The sequence below is a fragment of the Salvia splendens genome, chromosome 10 (assembly GCF_004379255.2).
Source record: "Salvia splendens isolate huo1 chromosome 10, SspV2, whole genome shotgun sequence".
NCBI lineage: Eukaryota > Viridiplantae > Streptophyta > Magnoliopsida > Lamiales > Lamiaceae > Salvia > Salvia splendens.
In genome coordinates this window covers 4577723-4602349 of record NC_056041.1, presented here as the reverse complement: position 1 = coordinate 4602349, position 24627 = coordinate 4577723, and the positions used below count along the sequence as shown (strand labels likewise).

General features: G+C 42.4%; 4 protein-coding genes and 1 pseudogene across 10 annotated transcripts; 3 read left to right on the top strand and 2 right to left on the bottom strand.

Annotated features, from left to right (window-relative positions):
* Positions 1-7961: 7961 nt before the first annotated feature.
* Positions 7962-10735, top strand: LOC121750319 (annotated as a pseudogene).
* Positions 10736-11833: 1098 nt separating this feature from the next.
* LOC121750320 (deSI-like protein At4g17486) lies at positions 11834-15293 on the top strand. The gene is made up of 4 exons (XM_042144837.1): positions 11834-12225; positions 13575-13836; positions 14711-14778; positions 14889-15293. Exons 1-4 carry the CDS (start codon positions 12091-12093, stop codon positions 15129-15131), a joined length of 708 nt encoding a protein of 235 aa, XP_042000771.1. The 5' UTR covers positions 11834-12090; the 3' UTR covers positions 15132-15293.
* A 235-nt stretch (positions 15294-15528) lies between these two features.
* LOC121750321 lies at positions 15529-17831 on the bottom strand. The gene is made up of 2 exons (XM_042144838.1): positions 17666-17831; positions 15529-16789 (listed from the first exon to the last, which is right to left on the bottom strand). The coding sequence occupies exon 2, from the start codon at positions 16344-16346 to the stop codon at positions 15714-15716; it is 633 nt and encodes a 210-aa protein (XP_042000772.1). The 5' UTR covers positions 16347-16789; positions 17666-17831; the 3' UTR covers positions 15529-15713.
* A 1520-nt stretch (positions 17832-19351) lies between these two features.
* LOC121751993 (putative septum site-determining protein minD homolog, chloroplastic) lies at positions 19352-20700 on the top strand. The gene has a single exon (XM_042146842.1). It carries the CDS (start codon positions 19520-19522, stop codon positions 20468-20470), a length of 951 nt encoding a protein of 316 aa, XP_042002776.1. The 5' UTR covers positions 19352-19519; the 3' UTR covers positions 20471-20700.
* Positions 20701-20902: 202 nt separating this feature from the next.
* LOC121751994 (UDP-N-acetylmuramate--L-alanine ligase-like) lies at positions 20903-24627 on the bottom strand. Of its 7 annotated transcripts, XM_042146847.1 has the most exons (9): positions 24210-24627; positions 23803-23898; positions 23603-23713; positions 23094-23291; positions 21986-22810; positions 21832-21901; positions 21678-21752; positions 21223-21301; positions 20903-21149 (listed from the first exon to the last, which is right to left on the bottom strand). In XM_042146847.1, exons 5-9 carry the CDS (start codon positions 22300-22302, stop codon positions 21067-21069), a joined length of 624 nt encoding a protein of 207 aa, XP_042002781.1. In that variant the 5' UTR covers positions 22303-22810; positions 23094-23291; positions 23603-23713; positions 23803-23898; positions 24210-24627; the 3' UTR covers positions 20903-21066. The 7 variants fall into 7 exon arrangements, 5 of the variants coding, with proteins under 5 accessions (XP_042002781.1, XP_042002783.1, XP_042002780.1 ...); XM_042146849.1 differs by having other exon boundaries at positions 22066-22236; positions 22499-22810; positions 23094-23898; XM_042146846.1 differs by having other exon boundaries at positions 23094-23713.

Genomic DNA, 24627 nt, shown 5'->3' with positions numbered 1-24627 from the left:
AAAATGGATAAGGAAAAAAATTATACCTAAAAACGCCAACCCCGGTTGGCGTTTCTTTACAAAATGATTCTTCCCGTCGATTTTTTAAAAACCGAAATCAAGGATAAAACACCATCCTGGTTAGCGTGTTACTAAATAAAAAATAAAAAAATGTAAAATATATCTTAAACACGCCATCTACGTCGGCGTTTTTAAAAAAAATCAAAACATTAACCGCTTGAAACACCGTCCTCGATGGCGTTTTTTTACATAATGTTTCTCGTCGGTTTGTTAAATGTATAAAACGCCAATCAGGTTGGTGTGTACTATATTTAAGTAAAAGAATACCGTATTTCATAAATTAAATCAAAGTTCATTGATAATGATAGTCTAAGTAATCTAAAGTTTCAAAGTCCTCAACAAGAAACCAGTCAAATCATTTTGTACACTCAAAATTGCATTGCAGATAAAGAGAGGGGAAGGGAAACAGATGTTGCAACATGCTGTCCAAATATTTTGTAAGGAATTAATCAACAACGATACATTTTCAGAAGTATGCGGCCATTTAACCAAAAACAAAAATTATACTAATTATAAAGAAATGGTAGAATGCACGTCCTTATCATACCTCTCAATTACTCTAACTATAGCACTTCGACTTCGAGGGTTCAGTCTCTGCTCGAATTCGCGCAGCTTTTCCCTTTTTTTCTTGAAGAAATTGCGAATAGCTTCAACGAGCTCGAATGACTTCCCCAAAATGTTTGACAAAATTAATGAGGCTTGGAAGAAGACGTACGGAGAGGTTGTAAATAGCTTCAACGAGCTCGAATCCGCCCGCTTATCCCACTCACTACAAAAATGTTATTGGAAGGAAAGTTTGGGAGATTGGCCCTCTTCTTCTATGCAGTGAGAGGAATCACCACAGAGGTAATGAATCCGCCATTGATGAGCATAGGCTGGAGAAGGTTTTCGCACAAGCAGGAAAAAGGGTTTTTGGTTTGGGAGAAGAAATGGAGGTAGGATTCTGATACGATCCCATATCTTAGGAACAATTATTTAGTAATCTTTTGATTCACCAAATCCTTCCATATATTTGTTATCTTGGTCAATAAGTTAGGGTATAGTATTTGAGTATTATAAATAGGGATAGATAGTTATTATTTGCATTCATTCAGAAAATCAATAAAATCATTACGTGTCCAACAACGTGTTGAGAAATTCTCTTTCACTAAGATCTCGCGCTGCCCGACGGAGAGGAATTCCCGCGCACAGCCGGTTCTTTGCTACCGCCGATCCTTCGCTAGGACGCCGGAGAAACGGGATACGACGTAGGGTCGTATCATCTGGTGCTTTCATCTTGTGTGCTCATGAGACGTGTTAACTACAACAGCAGAGCCGGCTGGGGCTCTTCACGCCCTGACTCATTCACGAGTGGGGGGCAGCGTCGTCAACAGCCCGTTGATCGTCGCAATTTTGGGGTCCCTCATCGACCGCAGTTAGATGATGGGGATTTGGAAGTTCGTCAATCGGAGAAGATAAATCACGACGACTCTGTGAGTGGTAAGTTGGATCGCTTATTGGATCGTCTCGACAGATTTGATGCGTGGAGGGGCGAGACCGATCGACGTTTCCAGTATCTGGAGCCGCCGGTGGCGCGCGAGGCAGAACCGCCCTCGTGTTTCGAGGCCAGAGAGGATTGGGGGGATGATGGTTTCAGGTATACACGGTATGGTGACAGAGGGTATAATTCATGGTACCTTGACGGGGGGCTGCGAGACGGCCAGCAGCCGGGTCGGGGTCGCCGCGGAGGCAGGGGCCAACTAGATTTATGCTGGGACCCGCCAGGGTATATGCAGGCCCGTACCCGTGCGGGAGGCTTCGACCAGTCGCAGGAAAGGCCATCAACGTGTTGGGATCCCCCACAGCGTTTCCAGGCCAACATGTCGGGTTATGATCAACCCAAAAGGGTGCACATGGATGCCCCGCGTTTCGATGGGACAAATGCATCAAATTGGATCTTGAGGGTCCAATGTTACTTCAATCATTTGATGTTGCCCGATGCCCAACGATTGCACTACGCGGTCATGTTACTTGATCAACCAGTGGCGGATTGGGTATTCAACTATTTTGCAAATAACGATTTCGTGACGTGGCAGGATTTCTTGGAGGATGTGCGTGATCGTTTTGATCGTCAAGGCCCTAAACCAGTTATGAAGGAGAGGCTACAGTTGCATAGACCGTTGTCCTTAGCGGTGGCTAGGGCACACGCACTGGAGCTGGCGGATACTCATGTAGATCGTACCCGCCAGCCACCGTCGTCGACGACTTCTCATCGCCCCTGGCAGAACAGAGAGGGTAGAGGTCAGGTGGGGAGTGCTCCAGTGCAACAAGCATCGCAACATGTACCGACGCCGATTCAGACCCAGGGAGGTCCGGGACGTGCGGTTGATCAGGCAAGACCGCCGAGGGTCCGAGTTTCGCAGGCAGAAAAGGCGGAACGAGCTCGGTTGGGTCTGTGTTATTACTGCCCAGCTAAATGGGTGGTGGGTCATGTGTGCAAACAATGTTTATTGTGTTACGCTGAGGAGGGAGATGAGGGCGTGGCCACTTACGATGAGAAAGTTCCCAACGATGCCGCTCACAATGGGGGCTCTAATCTTGATGTTCCAAACGACGAGGCCATAGAAGAGATCGAGAAGACCGACGATATGCCGCTGCAAAGGCTCGTCGGGGTATATGATGAGAAGATTGGCGCAGTTTGACGAAAGTGAATTCGAGAGTAGACCCATGGACGAGATGCGTTCCGATGATTCGGTTGGCAACAAACTGGATCGATTGATGGATAGGATGGATAAATTAGATGCTTGGAGAGAGGAGACGGACCGGCGGTTTGAGGATTTGGAACTTGCAATCCCGCGCGTGTTCAGCCAGCCGTTTGCCTGCGATGACGACGATGAATGGGAGTATGAGGATTATCGTCGCAAACGTAATTGGAATAGTAATCACCACATGGGATCGGTCCAAACCCATCGCACCACCTGTTGGTATCCTCCCGTGGATCGACCACGGCCGAGTTGCCAGTTGTACGACCCACCACAGTCACGGAGGCCCCCTTGGGAACCATTGCCTCGCCGTGCATCGCGAGAATATTCGGACTCCTCAAATGTACCGTCGTGGCAGCCGCGCTTCACCAACGTGGAGTCCTCATCAATATATGGGCAGCTGCACTTCACCAACAGGGATTCCTCATATGTACCGCCGAGGCAATACAAGACCTCGACTATTAGGCAACCCACCTATTCGTCGGACGTACCACCACGAAATCCCCCAGAAATGGATCGTTTGAAGCTTTTCGACAGCGACGGCATTTCTTCAGACGACGACCTGTCCAAAATTGAAATCAACCAGGAATTTGCCAAAAACAAGAAGCGAGAGGAACTGCATAGGTACGAAGCGCTCAAGAAGCAGGGCAGAGTCGACTCGTCGGCCTCGGATTCAGAGGAATCGTCGTCTGGAGAGGAGGAGTTGAAGAAACCGAGTAAGAAGACTGACGCCAATTTTTTTGAGGTGTTGATTAAGGTGAAAAATCAAGACCCGATTTTGAGGGAGCAAGATGCGAAATTGTTCGAATCCGATGACGAGGATAGTGATGAAGAGGAGGATACTGCAAGTATGAAGAAGGGGAAGCCAATGTATTTGAAAGACGTCGTTTCGAAGCAATTGATTAAGGCGGGTCCAGAGCTAAGTGATGAAGAGGATGGAAGTGGGGATGGTGGAGAGAACAATAAGTTGAAGAGTTATTCGCACGAGCAGAAGGAGCTGAGGAAGCAGATTGTGAAATCTCTGGAGGAGGGGAAATCGGATGATAATAAGGAGCTGCCACATGGAGGATTTATGAAGTGCTTGCTAGCCACAAAGACATTTAACATCGGGCTAAACATGCCGGCAAATCCTGTTGTCTTCACGAATGTTCAGGAATTTGATGGGGATTACTATGTCAGGAGACATTTGCCTATTTGGCGTGTGTTCGATCCAGGAGGAGACGCCTCAACAAAGCTTTTACTTCCGACTATCGTCGTTGCTTCGTAATTTCCACCTTGAAGACAAGGCGGATTTCAACCGTGGGGGAGTTGATACGATCCCATATCTTAGGAACAATTATTTAGTAATCTTTTGATTCACCAAATCCTTCCATATATTTGTTATCTTGGTCAATAAGTTAGGGTATAGTATTTGAGTATTATAAATAGGGATAGATAGTTATTATTTGCATTCATTCAGAAAATCAATAAAATCATTACGTGTCCAACAACGTGTTGAGAAATTCTCTTTCACTAAGATCTCGCGCTGCCCGACGGAGAGGAATTCCCGCGCACAGCCGGTTCTTTGCTACCGCCGATCCTTCGCTAGGACGCCGGAGAAACGGGATACGACGTAGGGTCGTATCATCTGGTGCTTTCATCTTGTGTGCTCATGAGACGTGTTAACTACAACAGCAGAGCCGGCTGGGGCTCTTCACGCCCTGACTCATTCACGAGTGGGGGGCAGCGTCGTCAACAGCCCGTTGATCGTCGCAATTTTGGGGTCCCTCATCGACCGCAGTTAGATGATGGGGATTTGGAAGTTCGTCAATCGGAGGAGATAAATCACGACGACTCTGTGAGTGGTAAGTTGGATCGCTTATTGGATCGTCTCGACAGATTTGATGCGTGGAGGGACGAGACCGATCGACGTTTCCAGTATCTGGAGCCGCCGGTGGCGCGCGAGGCAGAACCGCCCTCGTGTTTCGAGGCCAGAGAGGATTGGGGGGATGATGGTTTCAGGTATACACGGTATGGTGACAGAGGGTATAATTCATGGTACCTTGACGGGGGGCTGCGAGACGGCCAGCAGCCGGGTCGGGGTCGCCGCGGAGGCAGGGGCCAACTAGATTTATGCTGGGACCCGCCAGGGTATATGCAGGCCCGTACCCGTGCGGGAGGCTTCGACCAGTCGCAGGAAAGGCCATCAACGTGTTGGGATCCCCCACAGCGTTTCCAGGCCAACATGTCGGGTTATGATCAACCCAAAAGGGTGCACATGGATGCCCCGCGTTTCGATGGGACAAATGCATCAAATTGGATCTTGAGGGTCCAATGTTACTTCAATCATTTGATGTTGCCCGATGCCCAACGATTGCACTACGTGGTCATGTTACTTGATCAACCAGTGGCGGATTGGGTATTCAACTATTTTGCAAATAACGATTTCGTGACGTGGCAGGATTTCTTGGAGGATGTGCGTGATCGTTTTGATCGTCAAGGCCCTAAACCAGTTATGAAGGAGAGGCTACAGTTGCATAGACCGTTGTCCTTAGCGGTGGCTAGGGCACACGCACTGGAGCTGGCGGATACTCATGTAGATCGTACCCGCCAGCCACCGTCGTCGACGACTTCTCATCGCCCCTGGCAGAACAGAGAGGGTAGAGGTCAGGTGGGGAGTGCTCCAGTGCAACAGGCATCGCAACATGTACCGACGCCGATTCAGACCCAGGGAGGTCCGGGACGTGCGGTTGATCAGGCAAGACCGCCGAGGGTCCGAGTTTCGCAGGCAGAAAAGGCGGAACGAGCTCGGTTGGGTCGGTGTTATTACTGCCCAGCTAAATGGGTGGTGGGTCATGTGTGCAAACAATGTTTATTGTGTTACGCTGAGGAGGGAGATGAGGGCGTGGCCACTTACGATGAGAAAGTTCCCAACGATGCCGCTCACAATGGGGGCTCTAATCTTGATGTTCCAAACGACGAGGCCATAGAAGAGATCGAGAAGACCGACGATATGCCGCTGCAAAGGCTCGTCGGGGTATATGATGAGAAGATTGGCGCAGTTTGACGAAAGTGAATTCGAGAGTAGACCCATGGACGAGATGCGTTCCGATGATTCGGTTGGCAACAAACTGGATCGATTGATGGATAGGATGGATAAATTAGATGCTTGGAGAGAGGAGACGGACCGGCGGTTTGAGGATTTGGAACTTGCAATCCCGCGCGTGTTCAGCCAGCCGTTTGCCTGCGATGACGACGATGAATGGGAGTATGAGGATTATCGTCGCAAACGTAATTGGAATAGTAATCACCACATGGGATCGGTCCAAACCCATCGCACCACCTGTTGGTATCCTCCCGTGGATCGACCACGGCCGAGTTGCCAGTTGTACGACCCACCACAGTCACGGAGGCCCCCTTGGGAACCACTGCCTCGCCGTGCATCGCGAGAATATTCGGACTCCTCAAATGTACCGTCGTGGCAGCCGCGCTTCACCAACGTGGAGTCCTCATCAATATATGGGCAGCTGCACTTCACCAACAGGGATTCCTCATATGTACCGCCGAGGCAATACAAGACCTCGACTATTAGGCAACCCACCTATTCGTCGGACGTACCACCACGAAATCCCCCAGAAATGGATCGTTTGAAGCTTTTCGACAGCGACGGCATTTCTTCAGACGACGACCTGTCCAAAATTGAAATCAACCAGGAATTTGCCAAAAACAAGAAGCGAGAGGAACTGCATAGGTACGAAGCGCTCAAGAAGCAGGGCAGAGTCGACTCGTCGGCCTCGGATTCAGAGGAATCGTCGTCTGGAGAGGAGGAGTTGAAGAAACCGAGTAAGAAGACTGACGCCAATTTTTTTGAGGTGTTGATTAAGGTGAAAAATCAAGACCCGATTTTGAGGGAGCAAGATGCGAAATTGTTCGAATCCGATGACGAGGATAGTGATGAAGAGGAGGATACTGCAAGTATGAAGAAGGGGAAGCCAATGTATTTGAAAGACGTCGTTTCGAAGCAATTGATTAAGGCGGGTCCAGAGCTAAGTGATGAAGAGGATGGAAGTGGGGATGGTGGAGAGAACAATAAGTTGAAGAGTTATTCGCACGAGCAGAAGGAGCTGAGGAAGCAGATTGTGAAATCTCTGGAGGAGGGGAAATCGGATGATAATAAGGAGCTGCCACATGGAGGATTTATGAAGTGCTTGCTAGCCACAAAGACATTTAACATCGGGCTAAACATGCCGGCAAATCCTGTTGTCTTCACGAATGTTCAGGAATTTGATGGGGATTACTATGTCAGGAGACATTTGCCTATTTGGCGTGTGTTCGATCCAGGAGGAGACGCCTCAACAAAGCTTTTACTTCCGACTATCGTCGTTGCTTCGTAATTTCCACCTTGAAGACAAGGCGGATTTCAACCGTGGGGGAGTTGATACGATCCCATATCTTAGGAACAATTATTTAGTAATCTTTTGATTCACCAAATCCTTCCATATATTTGTTATCTTGGTCAATAAGTTTTTTTTTTTTTTTTTTTTAATTTTTAGGAGGATCGACGATGGTTCCCCATCTACCCTCCGATGTGACTCGGACCCCCGACCTAACAGTTGGAGGTGAAGCGTCTTACCCAGTAGGTGCGCTTCGTTGTCATTCTGGGCCCACAGGCCCAAGGAGAAATTAATCCCCAAATCTGCACTTCCTAGGATTCGAACCTGCGACCTCCTAGGAAGTGAAAGCTCCCTGATATCAACTCCCAAGCCACTAGAGCAGCTTGGTTGGATATCTTGGTCAATAAGTTAGGGTATAGTATTTGAGTATTATAAATAGGGATAGATAGTTATTATTTGCATTCATTCAGAAAATCAATAAAATCATTACGTGTCCAACAACGTGTTGAGAAATTCTCTTTCACTAAGATCTCGCGCTGCCCGACGGAGAGGAATTCCCGCGCACAGCCGGTTCTTTGCTACCGCCGATCCTTCGCTAAGACGCCGGAGAAACGGGATACGACGTAGGGTCGTATCAGATTCGCGATTTGGGGAGAATTTGATTTGGGAGAAGAGATGGAGGTAGGGTTCGCGATTTGGGGAGAAATACTCTCCTGAATCTGTGAAGAGGGAAACACGCCAACCTCATTGGCGTGTGTTCAAATTTTTATTTTTTAATTACTTATAAAAACGCCAACAAGACTTCCGTTTTCTACTTAAACACGCCAACGTGGTTGGCGTGTTTCAATAAATATTGTATTTACATAAAATCAAAAATTAATCGTAAAACGCCTTCTTGGTTGGCGTATTTACCTAATAAAACGCCAACGCGGCTGGAGTTTTTCCATAAATGGAAGAAATAACAAAGTGGATACATTTTTGTTATTGTAGTAGTAGAGTCCTCCACGCATCCGATTTTCTCACCATTATATGGGAGTAGAACACATAATTCTGTGATCTTAGATCCAATCTGAAATCGGTTGCCATAATGTGAAAACACTCTGAATAAAATTTGTTCTTCGTTCTTGCCCGTGGATATAGCTAATTGGCGAACCTTACACAATTACTCTATTACGTCACGATGCTCACTACTTCATATGCTTTCACACCTCAAGACAACTTTCTCATCAGCTGTGGTGATTCTTCACACAAAGGTTCAGCTTATCTGTCGGAAGGTACTTCATCTTCCCTCACAAACCCAAATTCGTCTTCCAATTCTGCTGCTATTTACACCACAGCTCGAGTTTTCACTTCTGCCTCGAGATACTCTTTCAACATCAAGAATCTTGGCACTCATTTAGTTCGTCTGCATTTCTCTCCCTTCACCTCTCCGAATTATGATCTCAAAAATGGAAAATTTGGTGTTTCCTCAAATGGGATTTCTCTTTTAACTAGCTTTAGTGCTAATGCTACTGTTGTGAAAGAGTTCTTTGTCATGGTGGATAGAGATGAGCTTGAGATTGTGTTCACACCTGATTCCAGTTTTGCATTTGTGAGTGCAATTGAGGTTTTCTCAGCACCCAAAGATTTCTTCATTGATGCTGGTGGGATAGCCTTGATTAGCCCTGGGGAGATTAGTGAGTTTAAGCAGAATGTTTCAAACCAAGTTTTGGAGACTGTTCATAGAGTTAATGTTGGGGGTTTGTTGATAACACCTTTCAATGACACTCTTTGGAGGAGTTGGATTCCTGATGAGGATTTTCTTGCGATTAAATCTGCTGCTAAGGTTGCTAGGACTAGTGATCCTCCGGACTACCAGCAGGGCGGGGCAACGAGGGAGGTTGCCCCCGACAATGTGTACATGACTGCACAGCAGATGAATGTGTATAATGGGAGTTTGGCTAACCATTTCAACATCACATGGGATTTCCCGGTTGGCTCGGAGGGTGCTATGCATTTGGTCCGTCTCCATTTCTGTGATATCGTGAGCGTTGCCCTCAACACGTTGTACTTCAACATATATATAAACGGTGTTACTGCATACAAGGATGTGGATCTCTATGTGCTTTCACTTCACATTCTTGCATCTCCTTATTACATTGACTTTGTGGTGAAGAATATGAGGGGCTCTGGTGTTGTTCGGATCAGTGTTGGCCCCTCGGACATGAACAACGCGATGAAAAAGAATGCTATTCTCAATGGGGTGGAGATTATGAGAATGCTGAACTATGTGGCTCCATCTCCCCTGAGGTCCAAGAAGGATGGCAAGTGGATCGTGTTAGGTTGTGTCGTTGGTGGAGTTCTCGTTCTGATTTTGGCAGTTGTGATGGTTTTAGCCATACTGGGATGCAGGAAGAGGAAGCCCAAGCCCAAGACGAGACGTGCAGAGAGTGCAGGTTGGACTTCTCTGCGCGTGTTTGGTGGTGGCAGCTCCCATGCCACAATATCTCAGGGCACGGTCCTTGCCACTCCCAGCCCCTATGGCCTCTATGACTTGAAGATCCTATTTGCTGATCTACAGCTTGCTACCGATAATTTTGACAAGAGTTTGGTAGTTGGCACGGTGTACAAAGGGGTGCTCAAAGACAGCGTAAAAGTTGCTGTGAAGCGAGGCGTGCCTGGCTCAAGGCAGGGGCTCCCGGAGTTTCACACTGAAATCACTGTACTATCCAAGATTCGCCATCACCATCTTGTCTCACTTGTTGGCTACTGTGAGGAGCAATCCGAGATGATACTTGTTTACGAGTACATGGAGAAGGGGCCGTTGAGAAACCATCTCTATGGTAGCGACTCACCACCTTTATCTTGGAAGCAACGCCTTGAGATATGCATCGGGGCAGCCAGAGGGCTTCACTACCTCCACACCGGCTCAGCCCAAGGCATCATCCATCGCGACATCAAACAAACCAACATTCTTCTTGATGAAAACTGTGTTGCTAAGGTTGCTGATTTCGGCCTCTCAAAGTCAGGGACGAGACTCATGTCAGCACTGGCGTGAAAGGCAGGTTTGGCTACTTGGATCCTGAATATTTCAGGAGACAGCAGCTCACTGATAAGTCAGACGTCTACTCATTTGGGGTCGTGCTCTTTGAGGTTCTCTGTGCTAGGCCTGCAGTCGATCCATTGCTGAACCGCGAGCAAGTGAACTTAGCTGAATGGGCAATGGAGTGGCACAAGAAAGGGATGATCAGTGAGATCATAGATCCTCACCTCAGTGGTCAGATCAAGCCAAGTGCCCTCAAGAAATTTGGGGAGACGGCTGAGAAGTGTTGGGGCTGAATATGGCGTGGATAGGCCGACCATGGGCGATGTGGTGTGGAATTTGGAGTACGCGTATCAGCTGCAGACTAACGACAGGCCAAGGGAAGAAGAGCAACGGGCAACAGATGGTAATGGTGGCGATGGTGAAGCACCTGTTGTTGTTCCATCGAGGCGTTAATAATGGTTTGCTTAATTTTTATTTTGTGAAAAATAGTTAACAGTAGAAAGAGTGTTGGATATATTAAATTAATCTATGTACACTTTGATGGTTTGCAAAGAAATAAATTGATACATCAATCAATTAAGATACATGTCATTCTATCAACCAATCAAAATCAAATTAAGGAAAGGCTCGTTGTCTAATCCACTCGTTTATTATTAAATTAGTTTAACTCTGATGTTTCTTAAGAAATACTTATGTCTTATCCAAGAATGAAGTAATTGCACGAATAGTCTATTAAATGAATTTATTAAAATAAATTAAATGAATCAAACGTAACATTTTTCGGATGATGATCAGTCATACAGTTTTCCATTGGCCAAAGGAAATGTGAGATCATAATAAATTAATAATGTGTCGTGATGATTGTACAAGTTTTCGCACAGTATATGATACGTACATATTCTAACCACCACACAACTTCAATTATTGAATGCCCTTTTAATAATTTAATTTTAATATGTACTCAGGTTGGATATTGCAATAGAACTGTCGAAATACAGAACATTGCCCACCATTTTGTCTACCTGCATTCTATTTAACGCAACATTAATGTGGCCAAATTGAACATTTGAATAATAGTAGTAATAATAATAGTTCATCGTTTAGTGACCATAATTATTTAAGTCAGTAACGCAAGCCTGAATTTTAAAGTTGCCATGAAGAAAAATCTAGGAGTTGCTACTGCTAATAACAATAAGATATTTTTGACGCCGCCACCATAAGGGGTAGAAGAAAATGTTGAAAGAGAGTGAAATAAACTCAAGATAGACAATGATTAAGAATTCAAAGTAGTAGTACATAATATACTAAGATAAGAAATTCAATTCCAACAAGAAAAATCGCAACAAATGCAAAAAATATTAAATTTATTTATAAATAGTGAGATTGCCAAAATATTCGTGAATTTATTTCCTGAGTAACGATTTTCACTCGACCTCACAACGAATTTTCAATTTCAGGTCATAAATTCAATGACACAATAAAAATTCACAATGCTCCATTTTAGGGTCATAAATTCAACGATACAATAAAAATTCAAAATATTTTCAAATTTCAAATTCAGACAGTCGATTAAAAGTTAAAGACCATAATCAACAATTTAAGACAAGGCAGGTTTATAAAGTAGTTAATGAAAAATGCAAGAATATGGTACACACAGATTCTACAGTAGTAACAGATGAATCACATCTCTTAAATTCATAGTCACACCGCCATCATCACTCTCTTAAATTACTTTCACCTAATCTGATTTGTTTCGGAACAAGTATTCAAGTGCCCATCCTCAATCATTCCACCTGATTCAACTTTGAAGTGGAGATAAAAATCGTGGGCGAGAGGGGTTTTTTGAATTGAATCGAAATTGTGAAGGGGAAAGGGAAGCGCTGAATTTGAGATGACGGAGGTCATACTCCATGTCTACGACGTCACCAACAGCGGCAGCGACAAAACCAACAACACCATAATGCAGATCAACAAGATTTTCAAAGACGGAATTGGCCTCGGTGGCATCTTCCACAGCGCCGTTCAGGTTTTGCACTCCCACTCTGCTTCCTGTGTGAATTTGTGTGGGTTTTTGGTGCTTATTTTGAGTATTGTTTTAGTGGTTTGGGCTAATGCTGTTTTAGGTACTTGCATAGTTAAATTTGTTCTCAATTTGGGAATTTGATTTTTGGGGATTCCTCTGCTCAAATATTTTTCGAGGGCGAAGCAGTTCTATGTTAGGTGAGGCTGGATTTGGACTTGTTTTCGAGAAAAATCCAAAAGGATGCCCTGATTTGGGTTTTTTCTTAAAATTTTTGTACTTGAATAAGGGCTCTATATATAGGTTCTATATACGTTTTATGGATTGAGCTTTCACCTTAGGGGTTATAATTAATTGCCTGTGTCAATATCAAGTTATTATTAATAGCTTAGGGAGTACAAGTGATCATGAAACATTTGGTTGCCATTGAGAAAATGCATTAATTTCGTTGGATGGATTGGGGTTTGACACAAAGATGAGTGTAATTCTTTGGTGGGAAATCCCCAATGGCTTCTTGAAAAACCAATCAACAAGTTTTCTCAGTCGTCAATGGAAATGGAGTGTAAAACGAAACAGCGTGTGGTGGGTGTTAGTTTTTCTACCAAACACATAATAGCCACTCCTGACCTCATGTTAATCTCCACCTTTATTAAGATGTTAAGGCTGTTTACCTTAATGTTTCCATGTTATGTACATACTGTAGATTTAAACAGTTTGTGTCTATGACTCTTTGCGTAACTTGTTGGTATTAGGCAACCAAAACATGTCAGAGGTTCTAATCCAGTTTATTTTGATGAATTACAAGTTTTGAATATCTGGATGTGATATGTAAGAAGCAATATTATCAGATCTTCTTCATCATCTATAGAGTTGTTCGTTTGTTTTCTCTATTTGGTTATGGGCTTTATGGCAAGCCAATGTATCTAATGTGTTACAAACAGTAGCGGGATATATGGGAAGAGTTTGCAAGTCAATGCTGTACCATATTCATAGTTCTTGTAGTTTAGTATGTGCGCCGAGTGGATGTTTTGACTGGTGTTACAAAAACATCGTGTGTTAAAGGATACTGATTTTGCCATCTCCAGATCCCTTATAACAAGGTTGCATATTGTGTCTCTCATAAATCTTTTGGGTCTTGCAGTTTTCACCATTTTGATGCTTACTCGTTTTCTTCTATATCTACATTGTATCATATTTTCAGATTGTTTTTTTGCTCGAGCAGGTTATGGGGGATCTTTCTGTGTTTTCACTTGATATGTACTCCATATCTTTTGCCTACTTGACTTTCAATGCACTCTTGGATACAGCTGAGTTATGATTATGCTATTGTTACTGAATTTTCAATTGCTCGACAGGTTTATGGTGATGAAGAATGGTCTTTTGGGTTCTGTGAGCAGGGTACTGGAGTCTTCCACTGTCCTTCAATGCAGAATCCAATGTATACATACCGTGAAAGCATCAAACTTGGACAAACCACAAATTCTGTCTCTAAGATTAACCAAATTCTCAGCGAACTGAGCAGAGAGTGGCCTGGAGAATCATATGATTTGCTAGCAAAAAATTGCAATCATTTCTGTGATGAATTGTGTGAGAGACTGGGTGTTTCTAAGCTACCTGGTAAGGCAGTCCCTCTTACTGACTAATGTTCTTTTTTTGTTGCAAATATTTCATTTTGATAATTGTAGCTCTCCTTTGTTTGTCAGATTCTGGTTAGAAGTTATTTTTGGAAAATGGGCATTATATATCAGCTTATGTAATAACTTGGCAGTGTTTTTGCTCAACTATGCTTCCTTGATCTTCAACAAAGATTCCCTAGGTATAATTATGTGGGACAATTTGTGTGGAATATATACTTTTCTATGACTTATCAGACTAGCTGTGGACATAATATACAATATGTGTTTTCACTTGGGAACAATTGAAAATCATAGATTGTCAGGGACTTGGTTCTATCGTATGCCTCTCTTATTTTCTTGATTAAGTTTGCTAACTTCTTTTAACAGCTTGGTTCTGTTCTTTAGTCTGCACAAGGTTTTACATGTGTGTTTAATTGCTAAGTACTCCCTCCGTCCCAACTTAAGAGTCCTAATTAGTTAGGGCACGGGTTTTAAGAAATGTAAAGAAAGGTGGATTGAATAAGTTAGTGGAATATGAGTCTCACTTATATATATTACTTTTATAATAAAATGTGAGTGGAATAAGTTGGTGGAATGTGGGGCCTACTTACCATTTATGGTAAAAGTGAAATAGGACTCTTAAGTTGGGACGGACGGAAATGGCAAAACAAGACTTTTAAGTTGAGACGGAAGGAACCCCCATGTATTGATTCTTGGTTAGCATGACCAATGTCATTCTGTAATTAGGTGTATCGAAATGGCATGTTGCACTGAGTAATTGTAGGCAGCATTTTCACTTCTTTACTGTTGGATTATCATATAACCCATTTTCATTTCTTCTTGGAATCGTAGTAATCTTTTCACCTCCATAACAGGTTGGGTGAACAGGTTTGCAAATGCTGGAGACACTGCTGTAGAAATAGCCGGAAACACAGCATATAGAGTAAGGCTCCATATCCATTTGCTTTCCAACAGACTCATTTACATTACTGTTTTCCACAGCCTCATTTATGATGAAATTTCTGAAGCCCTTTATTTTGATTGTGGTTGCAGTTTAGGCAAGCCAAAACCGAAATCGTCACTGCCAGCAAAGTCGCATATCGATTTTTAGCTGGAATTGCATCCAACAACATGATTGCAGGCCCAGATGCCCCCAGCAACTCTAATGGTGGAACACCCCGATTCCAACCTACCTGGTTCAAGAACCTCGTTGCACCCGGCGAGAAACCTTCGAGTAGTTCGGAGCTGGAAGATGAGGATCAGCTACTTAGACAAGACGCCAAAGCACCTCTATGATCAGACTCTCTACCTGACCACAGTGTCCAGCATCATTGCCTGTTAACTTGTATGCCAGAATACCAAAACATTTGGGACTCTTGATCTTGCAAATTGTTGTAATATGTTGTCGCAACTTATATAACATTTGGAAATTAATAGATTGTCGAACGTTTATGTCAACCTAATTTTTTGGGTCAGGAAGTCTCAAAATTCTCCAATCTTAAAACATTGTTTCTTATCATATCACCCACGAAATAGATTTCTTAGCGTGGAACATTTTAAAAAACAGATGAGGACTTGAATATCAAGAGATCATAACTCTTTTAGGCACCTCCTGCTGTCATAAACAAATACTACCAGATTAATACGTATCTAGCTAATTACAGTGAATTTGTTTGCTTGGCAAATTTTCAAGTACAACAGAAACAGTAAAATACTAAAGCCGAAAGTATGAAAATGTGACGATACAAAATATGATATCTCATAAAAAGGACACAGCCGAGCTCACTCCACATGTATGTACAGAAAATTATTGAAAAAACAGAACCTAGTGCTCGCACAACAACTTAACCGATCCTCTCAGATCTTTTTTGCACCTTTTCACCCTCTTAGCATCTCGTTGAACATATAAGCATCCACATGTGCGTCGTCAGCTATTTTAAGTGACGAAACAGCCTGAGCAGCAAGATGACCAGCAGATAAACCCACGGAGCCCCATCCCTGTTCAGCAAAATATTGAGGGTAGACGTCTCCTCCAAAACAATGATCAGATGAGATCATCAGGTTAGAGTTACCCCAGTGACTCCACACGCGCCCATATCTATGAGCATCAGAAACCAATCCAATATTTTCAAGGGAACACTTAGGGAGATCTTGGTAAGGAACCAAAGAGTGTCTCCCAACAATGATGTCCATGTTATTAGCATGATCCCACGAGGCCAGCCCCTCACCCTTCTCCAACATTAGTTTACTCGAATCATCTGAGTCTTCGCCAAGTAGGACATGCAGAGCAACCGCCTCTGCTATGGCAGCACCTTCTTCGTCAAGTCTTTCCTGTTCTTCTTTCTTTCTCTGTTTCTTCTTTTCTAGCTCAGAACGGATGGCCGCAGAAGTAGCTAATGCCTTCTCCAAGCGTCTCTTTTTCTTCTCAGCCTGTTTAATTCGGTCAATCTCATCTTTCACCTGCTTCTTCTTGCCTTTCCTTACACCAGCTGTGGCTTTAGCACCTTCCATGATATCCAATCACACTCAACTCAAACCCTATTGCTACACTGTCCTAACAGCCTAATTTCTTTCGAGAATTTCCTCTTTGTATTCCCTAGTAAACTTCCCTATGACGTATACATTATCTAAGCAATATAAGCTTCATCTCCTTTTGAAACATGTTATTGAATACTTAATAAACTGAAATTAAAAACCCAAAAACAATAAAGCAGTATAAAACTTACACCTACACCCACTCAGGTCTGAATGAGTACCTCATCTTGCGCACACTACATTCCCAAAAAGAAATAATAGGAGATAAAAGAAGTGAAAAGTGGTAAGCACTCATTAATCCTGACTTCATCATTGTTCTCAACCTTTCCCTTTGCCACCCACTAACAGAACACTTAGAAAGAGTAACTCAATTAATACGAAATCTTTTCCGTTTCAAACAACTCACATGGCCTTCCCCCCTGCAATAAACAAGAATAACCTCAGCATTTACACAACCGCTAACAGAAAGAAATGTACAATTCAAGGGAAAACACACAAATATATTTAAATACTGTAATACACAAATAACTACCAAATGAGAGTCATAAATCTTGCACATACCTAGATACTAAATGCCATGGAATCAATCAAGACACATGCCAAGGAAAATATTGACAGTATAGAGACTCAAAACAACATCAGGAAAGAAGAAACATTACAAAGCATACTGTATTCTAGCATAAGTAACCCTACAGATTGACTGGATAAAGGAAACACAACACACAGTTAAGTGATACTGAAATCTAAGATAAAACAGTTTCAGGATTGCGCAATTTACACACAATTTGGTATTCGAAACTATGCAGATACAAAAATGATCCTTCAGGCAAACAAATAAACGATGATAAACAACTAATGTCCAACTAAGCTAGGATGAGTAACCAACTTTAATCGAATAGATATCTTGAATAATAATTAAGGAATTGATTCACACATTGTTTCTACATTCTATGCAATTGTTCGAGTTTCGCCTAGCAGAAACATATGCCCAAATCTCAGATCCCTAAAACAGGAATATATGCCGCTCATTAGACAACTCCGAAGAATCGGCAGATCTGAATACTCCTAACTCAATAATAAACCCTAACTCAATTCCACAATTCAATAAGCAAAAACTCATCAATTTGACATACGATCCGATCCAGTCAGCCATGATGCCGGAAATTCAATCAATTGCTCAATAAATCATTCAGAACAAGATCAACATACCCACATGACATATTACAAAACTTCAGAGATCAATCTGAAAAAAACGAGAATTTTCTTCAAAATTATTGGTAACAAATATAGCGGACCTGGTGGAATCAAGGAGAATGAAGAAGGCCTCCCGACAAAGCAATTGGAACTAAAAATTGAATAAAAAGCTGTAGATAAAATTAAAGATTGAAGTGTGTCTGGATCTGCAATCAGTCGCGCGTTGAGAGAGAGAGAAAAAGATATTGATAAAATAACTGATCACATGAGATTGCCGGTGAGAAGAGACGGGGATGAGTAGGAGAAGGAAGGGTATTTTTGGAACAACAGATGGAAACTGCCACGTGTCGGTCAAAGGAGAGTGATCCAGAATTTCTGACTTTTCAATATTTTAATCGGGGCCCACTATTCTCTTCATTCTAGTCGACGATCTTCAGCCGTTCAATCCTTTGTCAATAAATGGATTAACGGCCACGATGTGCACCGGATATGTGACATCATACTAAACTTTCTTGCTTTGCTCATTAAATTGACATGAAAAGCGATACGAAATTTAAATCTTGGATATCTTCACTCGATTATAATGTCAATTGCTGAAAGTATAATTATACATATAGATCTCTAAAATATGACTCAGTTGGGACGGAGGGAATATTAGTTATAGGTTATTTTCTCAAATAATTTTTTCCAACCATCAAAATTTAACATCACATCTTCAAATCTCATTGGATGTAAGAAGCCTACATCACCTTTTAATACATCTTCGGATTCGGACAATGCCCTCTATGTTCTCTCTCCAATATTTTGAGTATAATCATCATCGCCTCGCCCCCGCACAACATGTCAAAACTCACTCAGGTGGTCATAAATTTGTTATGTAATTATCCTAAAAGCTAAGATACTTTCATTAAAATAGTAAGTATAGTGTTACAAAATTGAATATTTACCCAACTAAATCTTTTTTCACAATCATTTATAATTTGTTACCATCGAAGTCTTTTCAGGATCCAATTTCATTTTGAATGTTCTATTCCTCTTGGTACAATCTTAATTTGATAATAATTTATTTGTATTTAATTAGTACTAGTACTTAATTAATAAGACTTGTTAGCATAAATAATTGTGAATTCCACGTTACTTCTTTTGTTACCATAAAATAATCCGTCTCAAAAATAAATATAAAAGTTATTTTTCAAATTTGAATTTTAAACGACCCTATCTCCCATATGTAAAATAATTACAAACATAATTTTAATTTATCTACATTATTCATTTTATAGCTCGAACTAAACTCCTGCCCCAATTTGTGATAGTCCCACCATATGCATGGCCTATTGTCAATGATAGATGGGGCACTTTTTGTTTGGCAACTATAAAGTGCTATTTCGCGAGCCTTCAAAGTTACAAATCTTGAATAGCAAATAATGAAGTTTAGGCTTTTATCCAGACATTATCTTAGCTTCATATTGGAAAGACTTAAAAACTAGGCCTACAACATAAGTTATCCTTTTTGGAATAATAATAATATTATAATACTACACGTTTTAGCTAAAATAGAACATATGGGGTAGGTTAGGTTAAACTTTCTAAAAAATAGTAGTATAACTAATTAATCCAGTACGAAAATATCCTCATTAGGCACCAAATCCAGCAACAATTTACTAGGCACCAAATCGACATATTAGCAATTTATGCGGGTCATATTATAATTTTAGGAACATAATTTAGGCACCCAATTAACATATTAGCAATTTATGGGGGTCATATTATAATTTTAGGAACATAATTTACCTAGATTTAGTTCTCTCTCTTGCAGAGCTCTCGCACTGCAGCATATTTCCATTTTAGCTCAATCGTCACTCTCCCACCATTTCAGATTCAGAATACACACACTCACATCCACACATTGTGGCGGCGGCCGTCGGAATATTTTCCGGCGATAGCCAATCGTAACGATGATATCCATCCACACAATCATCAAGCCATCGACCCTCCAATTCCGCCCCAAAAGGCCCTCCAGAAAGCCGCCCAAAACCCTAGCTCCGATCCACGCCCTCCTCCAGTACAACCGGAAGCCTCAGCTCGCCGGCGACACTCCACGAGTGGTGGTCATCACCTCCGGGAAGGGCGGCGTCGGCAAGACGACCACCACCGCCAACATCGGCATCTCCCTCGCCCGCCTCGGCTTCTCCGCCGTCGCCATCGACGCTGACGTCGGCCTCCGCAACCTCGACCTCCTTCTCGGCCTCGAGAATCGCGTCAACTACACCGTGGTGGAGGTCCTCAACGGCGACTGCCGCCTCGATCAAGCCCTAGTCCGCGACAAGCAGTGGTCCAATTTCGAGCTCCTCTGCATCTCCAAGCCCCGATCCAAACTCCCCCTAGGGTTTGGCGGAAAAGCCCTAATTTGGCTTGTAGACGCCCTCAAAAACCGCGAAGAAGGCCCTCCCGATTTTATCCTCATCGATTGTCCCGCGGGGATCGACGCAGGGTTCATCACCGCCATCACGCCGGCCAATGAGGCGGTGCTGGTGACGACGCCCGACATCACCAGCCTCCGCGACGCGGATAGGGTGACGGGGCTGCTGGAGTGTGATGGGATTAGGGATATTAAGATGATTGTGAACAGGGTGAGGACGGATATGATCAAAGGGGAGGATATGATGTCGGTTTTAGACGTGCAGGAAATGCTCGGGCTGCCGTTGCTGGGGGTGATCCCGGAGGATACGGAGGTGATCAGGAGCACGAACCGAGGGTATCCGTTGGTTCTGAACAAGCCGCCTGCGCTGGCGGGATTGGCCTTCGAGCAGGCGGCTTGGAGGCTGGTGGAGCAGGACAGTATGAAGGCTGTGATGATGGAGGAGGAGCCCAAGAAGAGAGGTTTCTTCTCTTTCTTCGGAGGCTAAACCGAAATCAGTGATTGCAGAATCTGTACAGTGTAGGTTTGCCTCGTTTTCGTTGTTTGTGAGTTTTGGTTAGGATTTAGAGTGATCAATGGGGGTGTATCTTGATCAAAAGGTGAGAGAGATCGCTTTGGATTTTGATTTCTTTATACATGTGCTTCATTCTTTCGCTCTCACATTTATTTCAAGACATCATTTTTGTTGAGTTGAGAACTTGGTTTTGTGTTCGGCTATATATGGTTTCCTGCTTGGTATGTTATGTTTGATTCTTGCTTTTCACTTTTCAAACTAATCAAGGTTGGTGGGCAATCTTGGTGAAGTTGTGTGTTACCATCTTGATCAACTCCATACTAGTATTATTTTTATCCATTAGCCAAATTTGAGTTTCCATCTTAACTGGATAATGGTTTAGTAGTAACTGTTAGCACAGAGCTATATAGAGAACAACAAATATACAGTTGGATGCAAATCTCAAACATGTACACATTTTATAGCAGCTTGAGTATTTATCTTATCTTGTGAATTGCAAAGGCAATCAACAAAACCCGTGGGAAAATTCGAATATCAGTAAAAGTAAGTCATAGAAGGGCATCTTCATTCTACAGAAATTGCAGGCTTGACTCCTGATTGAACTTTTGCTCCAATTCTCGGAGCACCTTCCGTCCAACCAGAGTTATATCACCTGTTAAAGCACATGAATATTATGGAGCCTTATATTCTTCATTGAGTTTAGTCACGTAAAATAGCCTACTCACCTGCTCCTAGTGTCAAGATCACAAGCTGACGATGGCGGTTCTTGGATACCATATTCACCAGCTCACTGATCACATTCTCCTGATAGATATTATATTGATCAGTATGAACACTTAATGGTCATGATTTTCCCCAGTAATGTAGTTGGAAATTTTCGACTTGATTTCAAGAGCCCTTTTATAACCACTTAAACGTGGATAAAGGTGTCACAAATGTTCATCATGCTCAACATATGAATAGACTTAAACTCTAAGCCATGCACTGACTACTACTAGTATTTTTTGCTCAACACTCACTCCCTAAGACTAAAGATGATGCTGTACTAAATTCCACAATCTTGAGCACTTTCGAATTGTCAAATTGTGCTTGTGCTTTGTAGATGAAGATTAGTTGCAAGAAATTATGCTTCCAGAGCCATAGGCTCATGAATGTGCTAAAAGGAAAAGCTTACTCATACCAGGCATGGGATAAAATCGCATGTTGGACTGGTTACGCCAATATTCCAAACGTTAGTTTCCCTGGCAGCATAGACCTGTTGTGAATCAGATGAGTTGTCAGACCTGTTGATAATGGTAACTGATTTATACAGAACTTGCACTTAAATTAATTACCTCAGTAACTATGACTTGATCTGCTTTTTTGAATGCAGAGGCAAACTCACTCATCAATGCTGCCAGGCGACTGCAAACAACATTGTTAAGAAGAGCTCAGCTCTATAACTGAAAATACAATTGGTGACACTCATACATCACGAAATATAGAGACCTGTAAGTGTGAGGCTGGAAAACTACCAAAAGTTCCTCTAAAGGAAAAATCCTTCTTGCCGCTTGAAGAACACAGCGTACCTCAGTGGGATGATGAGCATAGTCGTCAAATATACGACATCCATGAATTTTGCCAATATACTCAAAACGTCTGGAGATGCCTTTAAAGTTTTTCAAATGTGACTTCACTTTATCAATTGATTCATAGAGTTGTCTACCGTCACCAAATAAAGCATTTAAAGCAGCAATCACCTGTAGACTTGAAAATGTGAAATACATTAAGAAAAGAGCGGATTTAGCAAATACCATAACTGCCATGAAAATGAGAGTAAAACTGACATGGACAGCAACACCTAGCCTCCAGGCAATAATTAGAATTAGTAAGCAGATTAATGTCAAAATATGAATGATCTAGTTAACAGACTTGAAATCCCTAGAAAATGAACACAAAAAGGCATATTTAGAAAACAGAAAATAAAATTAATGTTACACATTGGTACTTGGAATCTCTTACCGCTATCCAAGCCCCCTAGCTCAAGTGGTTGAGTAGGGTGACAAGGATACCGCGCCATCTTGGAGGTCTCGAGTTCGACTCCTGGATGGCGCAACTTACTTGGGATTAATTTCCCCTGTGGGCCTTTACAAGGCTTGTTGCCTTGGGGCTTGGCAAGCTTACGAGCCTGGACCCGAGCCATGCGGGTGGCAATGGGGAGGGGCTAGGTAGCTTGCCGAATGTATCTCGAACTCCTTAAAAAAAAGAATTACCCGAGCCATGCGGGTGGCAATGGGGAGGGGCTAGGTAGCTTGCCGAATGTATCTCGAACTCCTTAAAAAAAAGAATTAAGCACATTATGGTCTCTACAACAAGATGTATTCAAGGTACAACTAGATACAAGATTTTAGTAAGTATTAGGAAAAAGAAAGACAACTCCAGAACCACATATGACAAATATGGACTAATAATATGCAGAGAGAAACCCAAAACCAGAAGACCTTTTTCATTTAAGCAATGGTAAGAAAATTTTCAGCAGAAAATTACGGATTGGTGCTTAGAACCATTTGCCCTCTCCCTAACAAAGTCTGCTAAGATCACGCAATTAGAAGCCTACCAGTTGATAGTCACAACCACCGTGAGAGTTTGGAGAAACTGATGAAGCCTGCCAGTTATTGTAACCTGACATTCCGAAAGTAGTAATATTGTATCTCTTGGCGCATAGCTGGTCAGAGAGACCTCCACATAATTCAGAGGATCAGATACCTCTATGGGGTGATTCAGCATAGAAAAAGCACCTAGGCTCTGGCCATGCCTACAAATATTCATTCTCAGCAGGTTACACTTTAGTTATGATTGCTTAAACATGAATGTGAGATCATGACAGCATGAAGAGGAAGAGCTCATATTGATGGATGATCAGCAGGGGCGGATGCAGAAATAATTATTGATAGGGGCTGAAACTTCTAAATTTTATTTTGATGTATATTTTTGAGTAATTTAAATTATTTATAGGGGCTTTTACATTATAACTTACACTAAATTTGATTAAATTTTTTAAAAAATTAATAGAAAAAATTTTAAAAAATTATTTCATTGAGGGCTTAAGCCCTACCCCCTTACAACCTTGGGTCCGCCCATGATGATCAGAGATGCATACTTATCCCCATATACAATAAGGTGGCCATCAATTCTTACTCTCTCAAGGAACTTCCTGAAAATTTCTTTGACAGCCTCCTACTTTGGAAAAAATATCATGTGAAATAATAGGGGAAAGTTAAAATGTTGATAACTTGCATTATGTTGTCAAAATAACTGCACTAAACCTCATCTTGATATATATCCACATGCTCCCAGTCCAAATTTGTTACTATGGCTACATGAGGTAATAATCCAAGGAAGCAACCATCATATTCATCAGCCTACATACAAAAGAGCAAAGAACTTCAAGATTACCAAGGTGCAGATAAAGCTGTGCAGTTCTCACAGATATAAGAAACTAGTCTCTCCTTACAGAAGATTTTTTATACCTTACAACTAAGATCGCAAAGACGCAAACTCCATTCTAATCTAATCATAATGAATTAATAAAGCATTATTAAGGATGATCGGTGAGCCAAACCGAGATATATTAATTGATTTATTGCGAAGTAAATAGTAGTATGTAATTAAACTCTCACTGAGAATTTTAAGTTTTACTATTGAAATAAAACAGAGGTAGAAAAAAGTTTACCTCCATTTGCCAAGAGAATCTGGAGTAAACGGCAGCGGCGGCCATGGAAGTGATCCCTAAGCTCGACATAAGCGCCGCGATCAAATAAGTAGACCGCTCCGATTCCTTCCTCTCTAACTTCTCTGCCAATCGCGCCGCCGAGGCGATGCGTTCCTCATCCGCATCTCCGATCGCCAATTCCGTCAAATTAGGTTTCTTCCTGGAAACAGAGGGGGTAACCGGTGAAGGTGGTGCGGCTAGTGAGGTCGACTTTGGAGCGAGAAATGACGAGTGTTTGAATTGGAAGAGCGCTATTGAGGAGACGGGGACAGTGTTTCCAGCCGACATGGACCACGGTTTCTGTATCGCCGGCGAATTTCGACGGCCTTTTATTTCTTTTATTTTGTTTGAGAGAATTTTGTTTAAACTTTATACTCCA

Coding starts and splice junctions, on each gene's coding strand:
- LOC121750321 (XM_042144838.1), bottom strand. CDS start 16,346: ATGGAAGGTGCTAAAGCCACAGCTGGTGTAAGGAAAGGCAAGAAGAAG.
- LOC121751994 (XM_042146846.1), bottom strand. CDS start 22,302: ATGGCAGTTATGGTATTTGCTAAATCCGCTCTTTTCTTAATGTATTTC. Junction 21,753..21,831: donor ATCAAGTCATAGTTACTGAG/GTAATTAATTTA, acceptor GATTCACAACAG/GTCTATGCTGCCAGGGAAAC. Junction 21,302..21,677: donor GCGATTTTATCCCATGCCTG/GTATGAGTAAGC, acceptor AATATCTATCAG/GAGAATGTGATCAGTGAGCT.
- LOC121751993 (XM_042146842.1), top strand. CDS start 19,520: ATGATATCCATCCACACAATCATCAAGCCATCGACCCTCCAATTCCGC.
- LOC121750320 (XM_042144837.1), top strand. CDS start 12,091: ATGACGGAGGTCATACTCCATGTCTACGACGTCACCAACAGCGGCAGC. Junction 13,837..14,710: donor GGGTGTTTCTAAGCTACCTG/GTAAGGCAGTCC, acceptor CCTCCATAACAG/GTTGGGTGAACAGGTTTGCA. Junction 14,779..14,888: donor CCGGAAACACAGCATATAGA/GTAAGGCTCCAT, acceptor TTGTGGTTGCAG/TTTAGGCAAGCCAAAACCGA.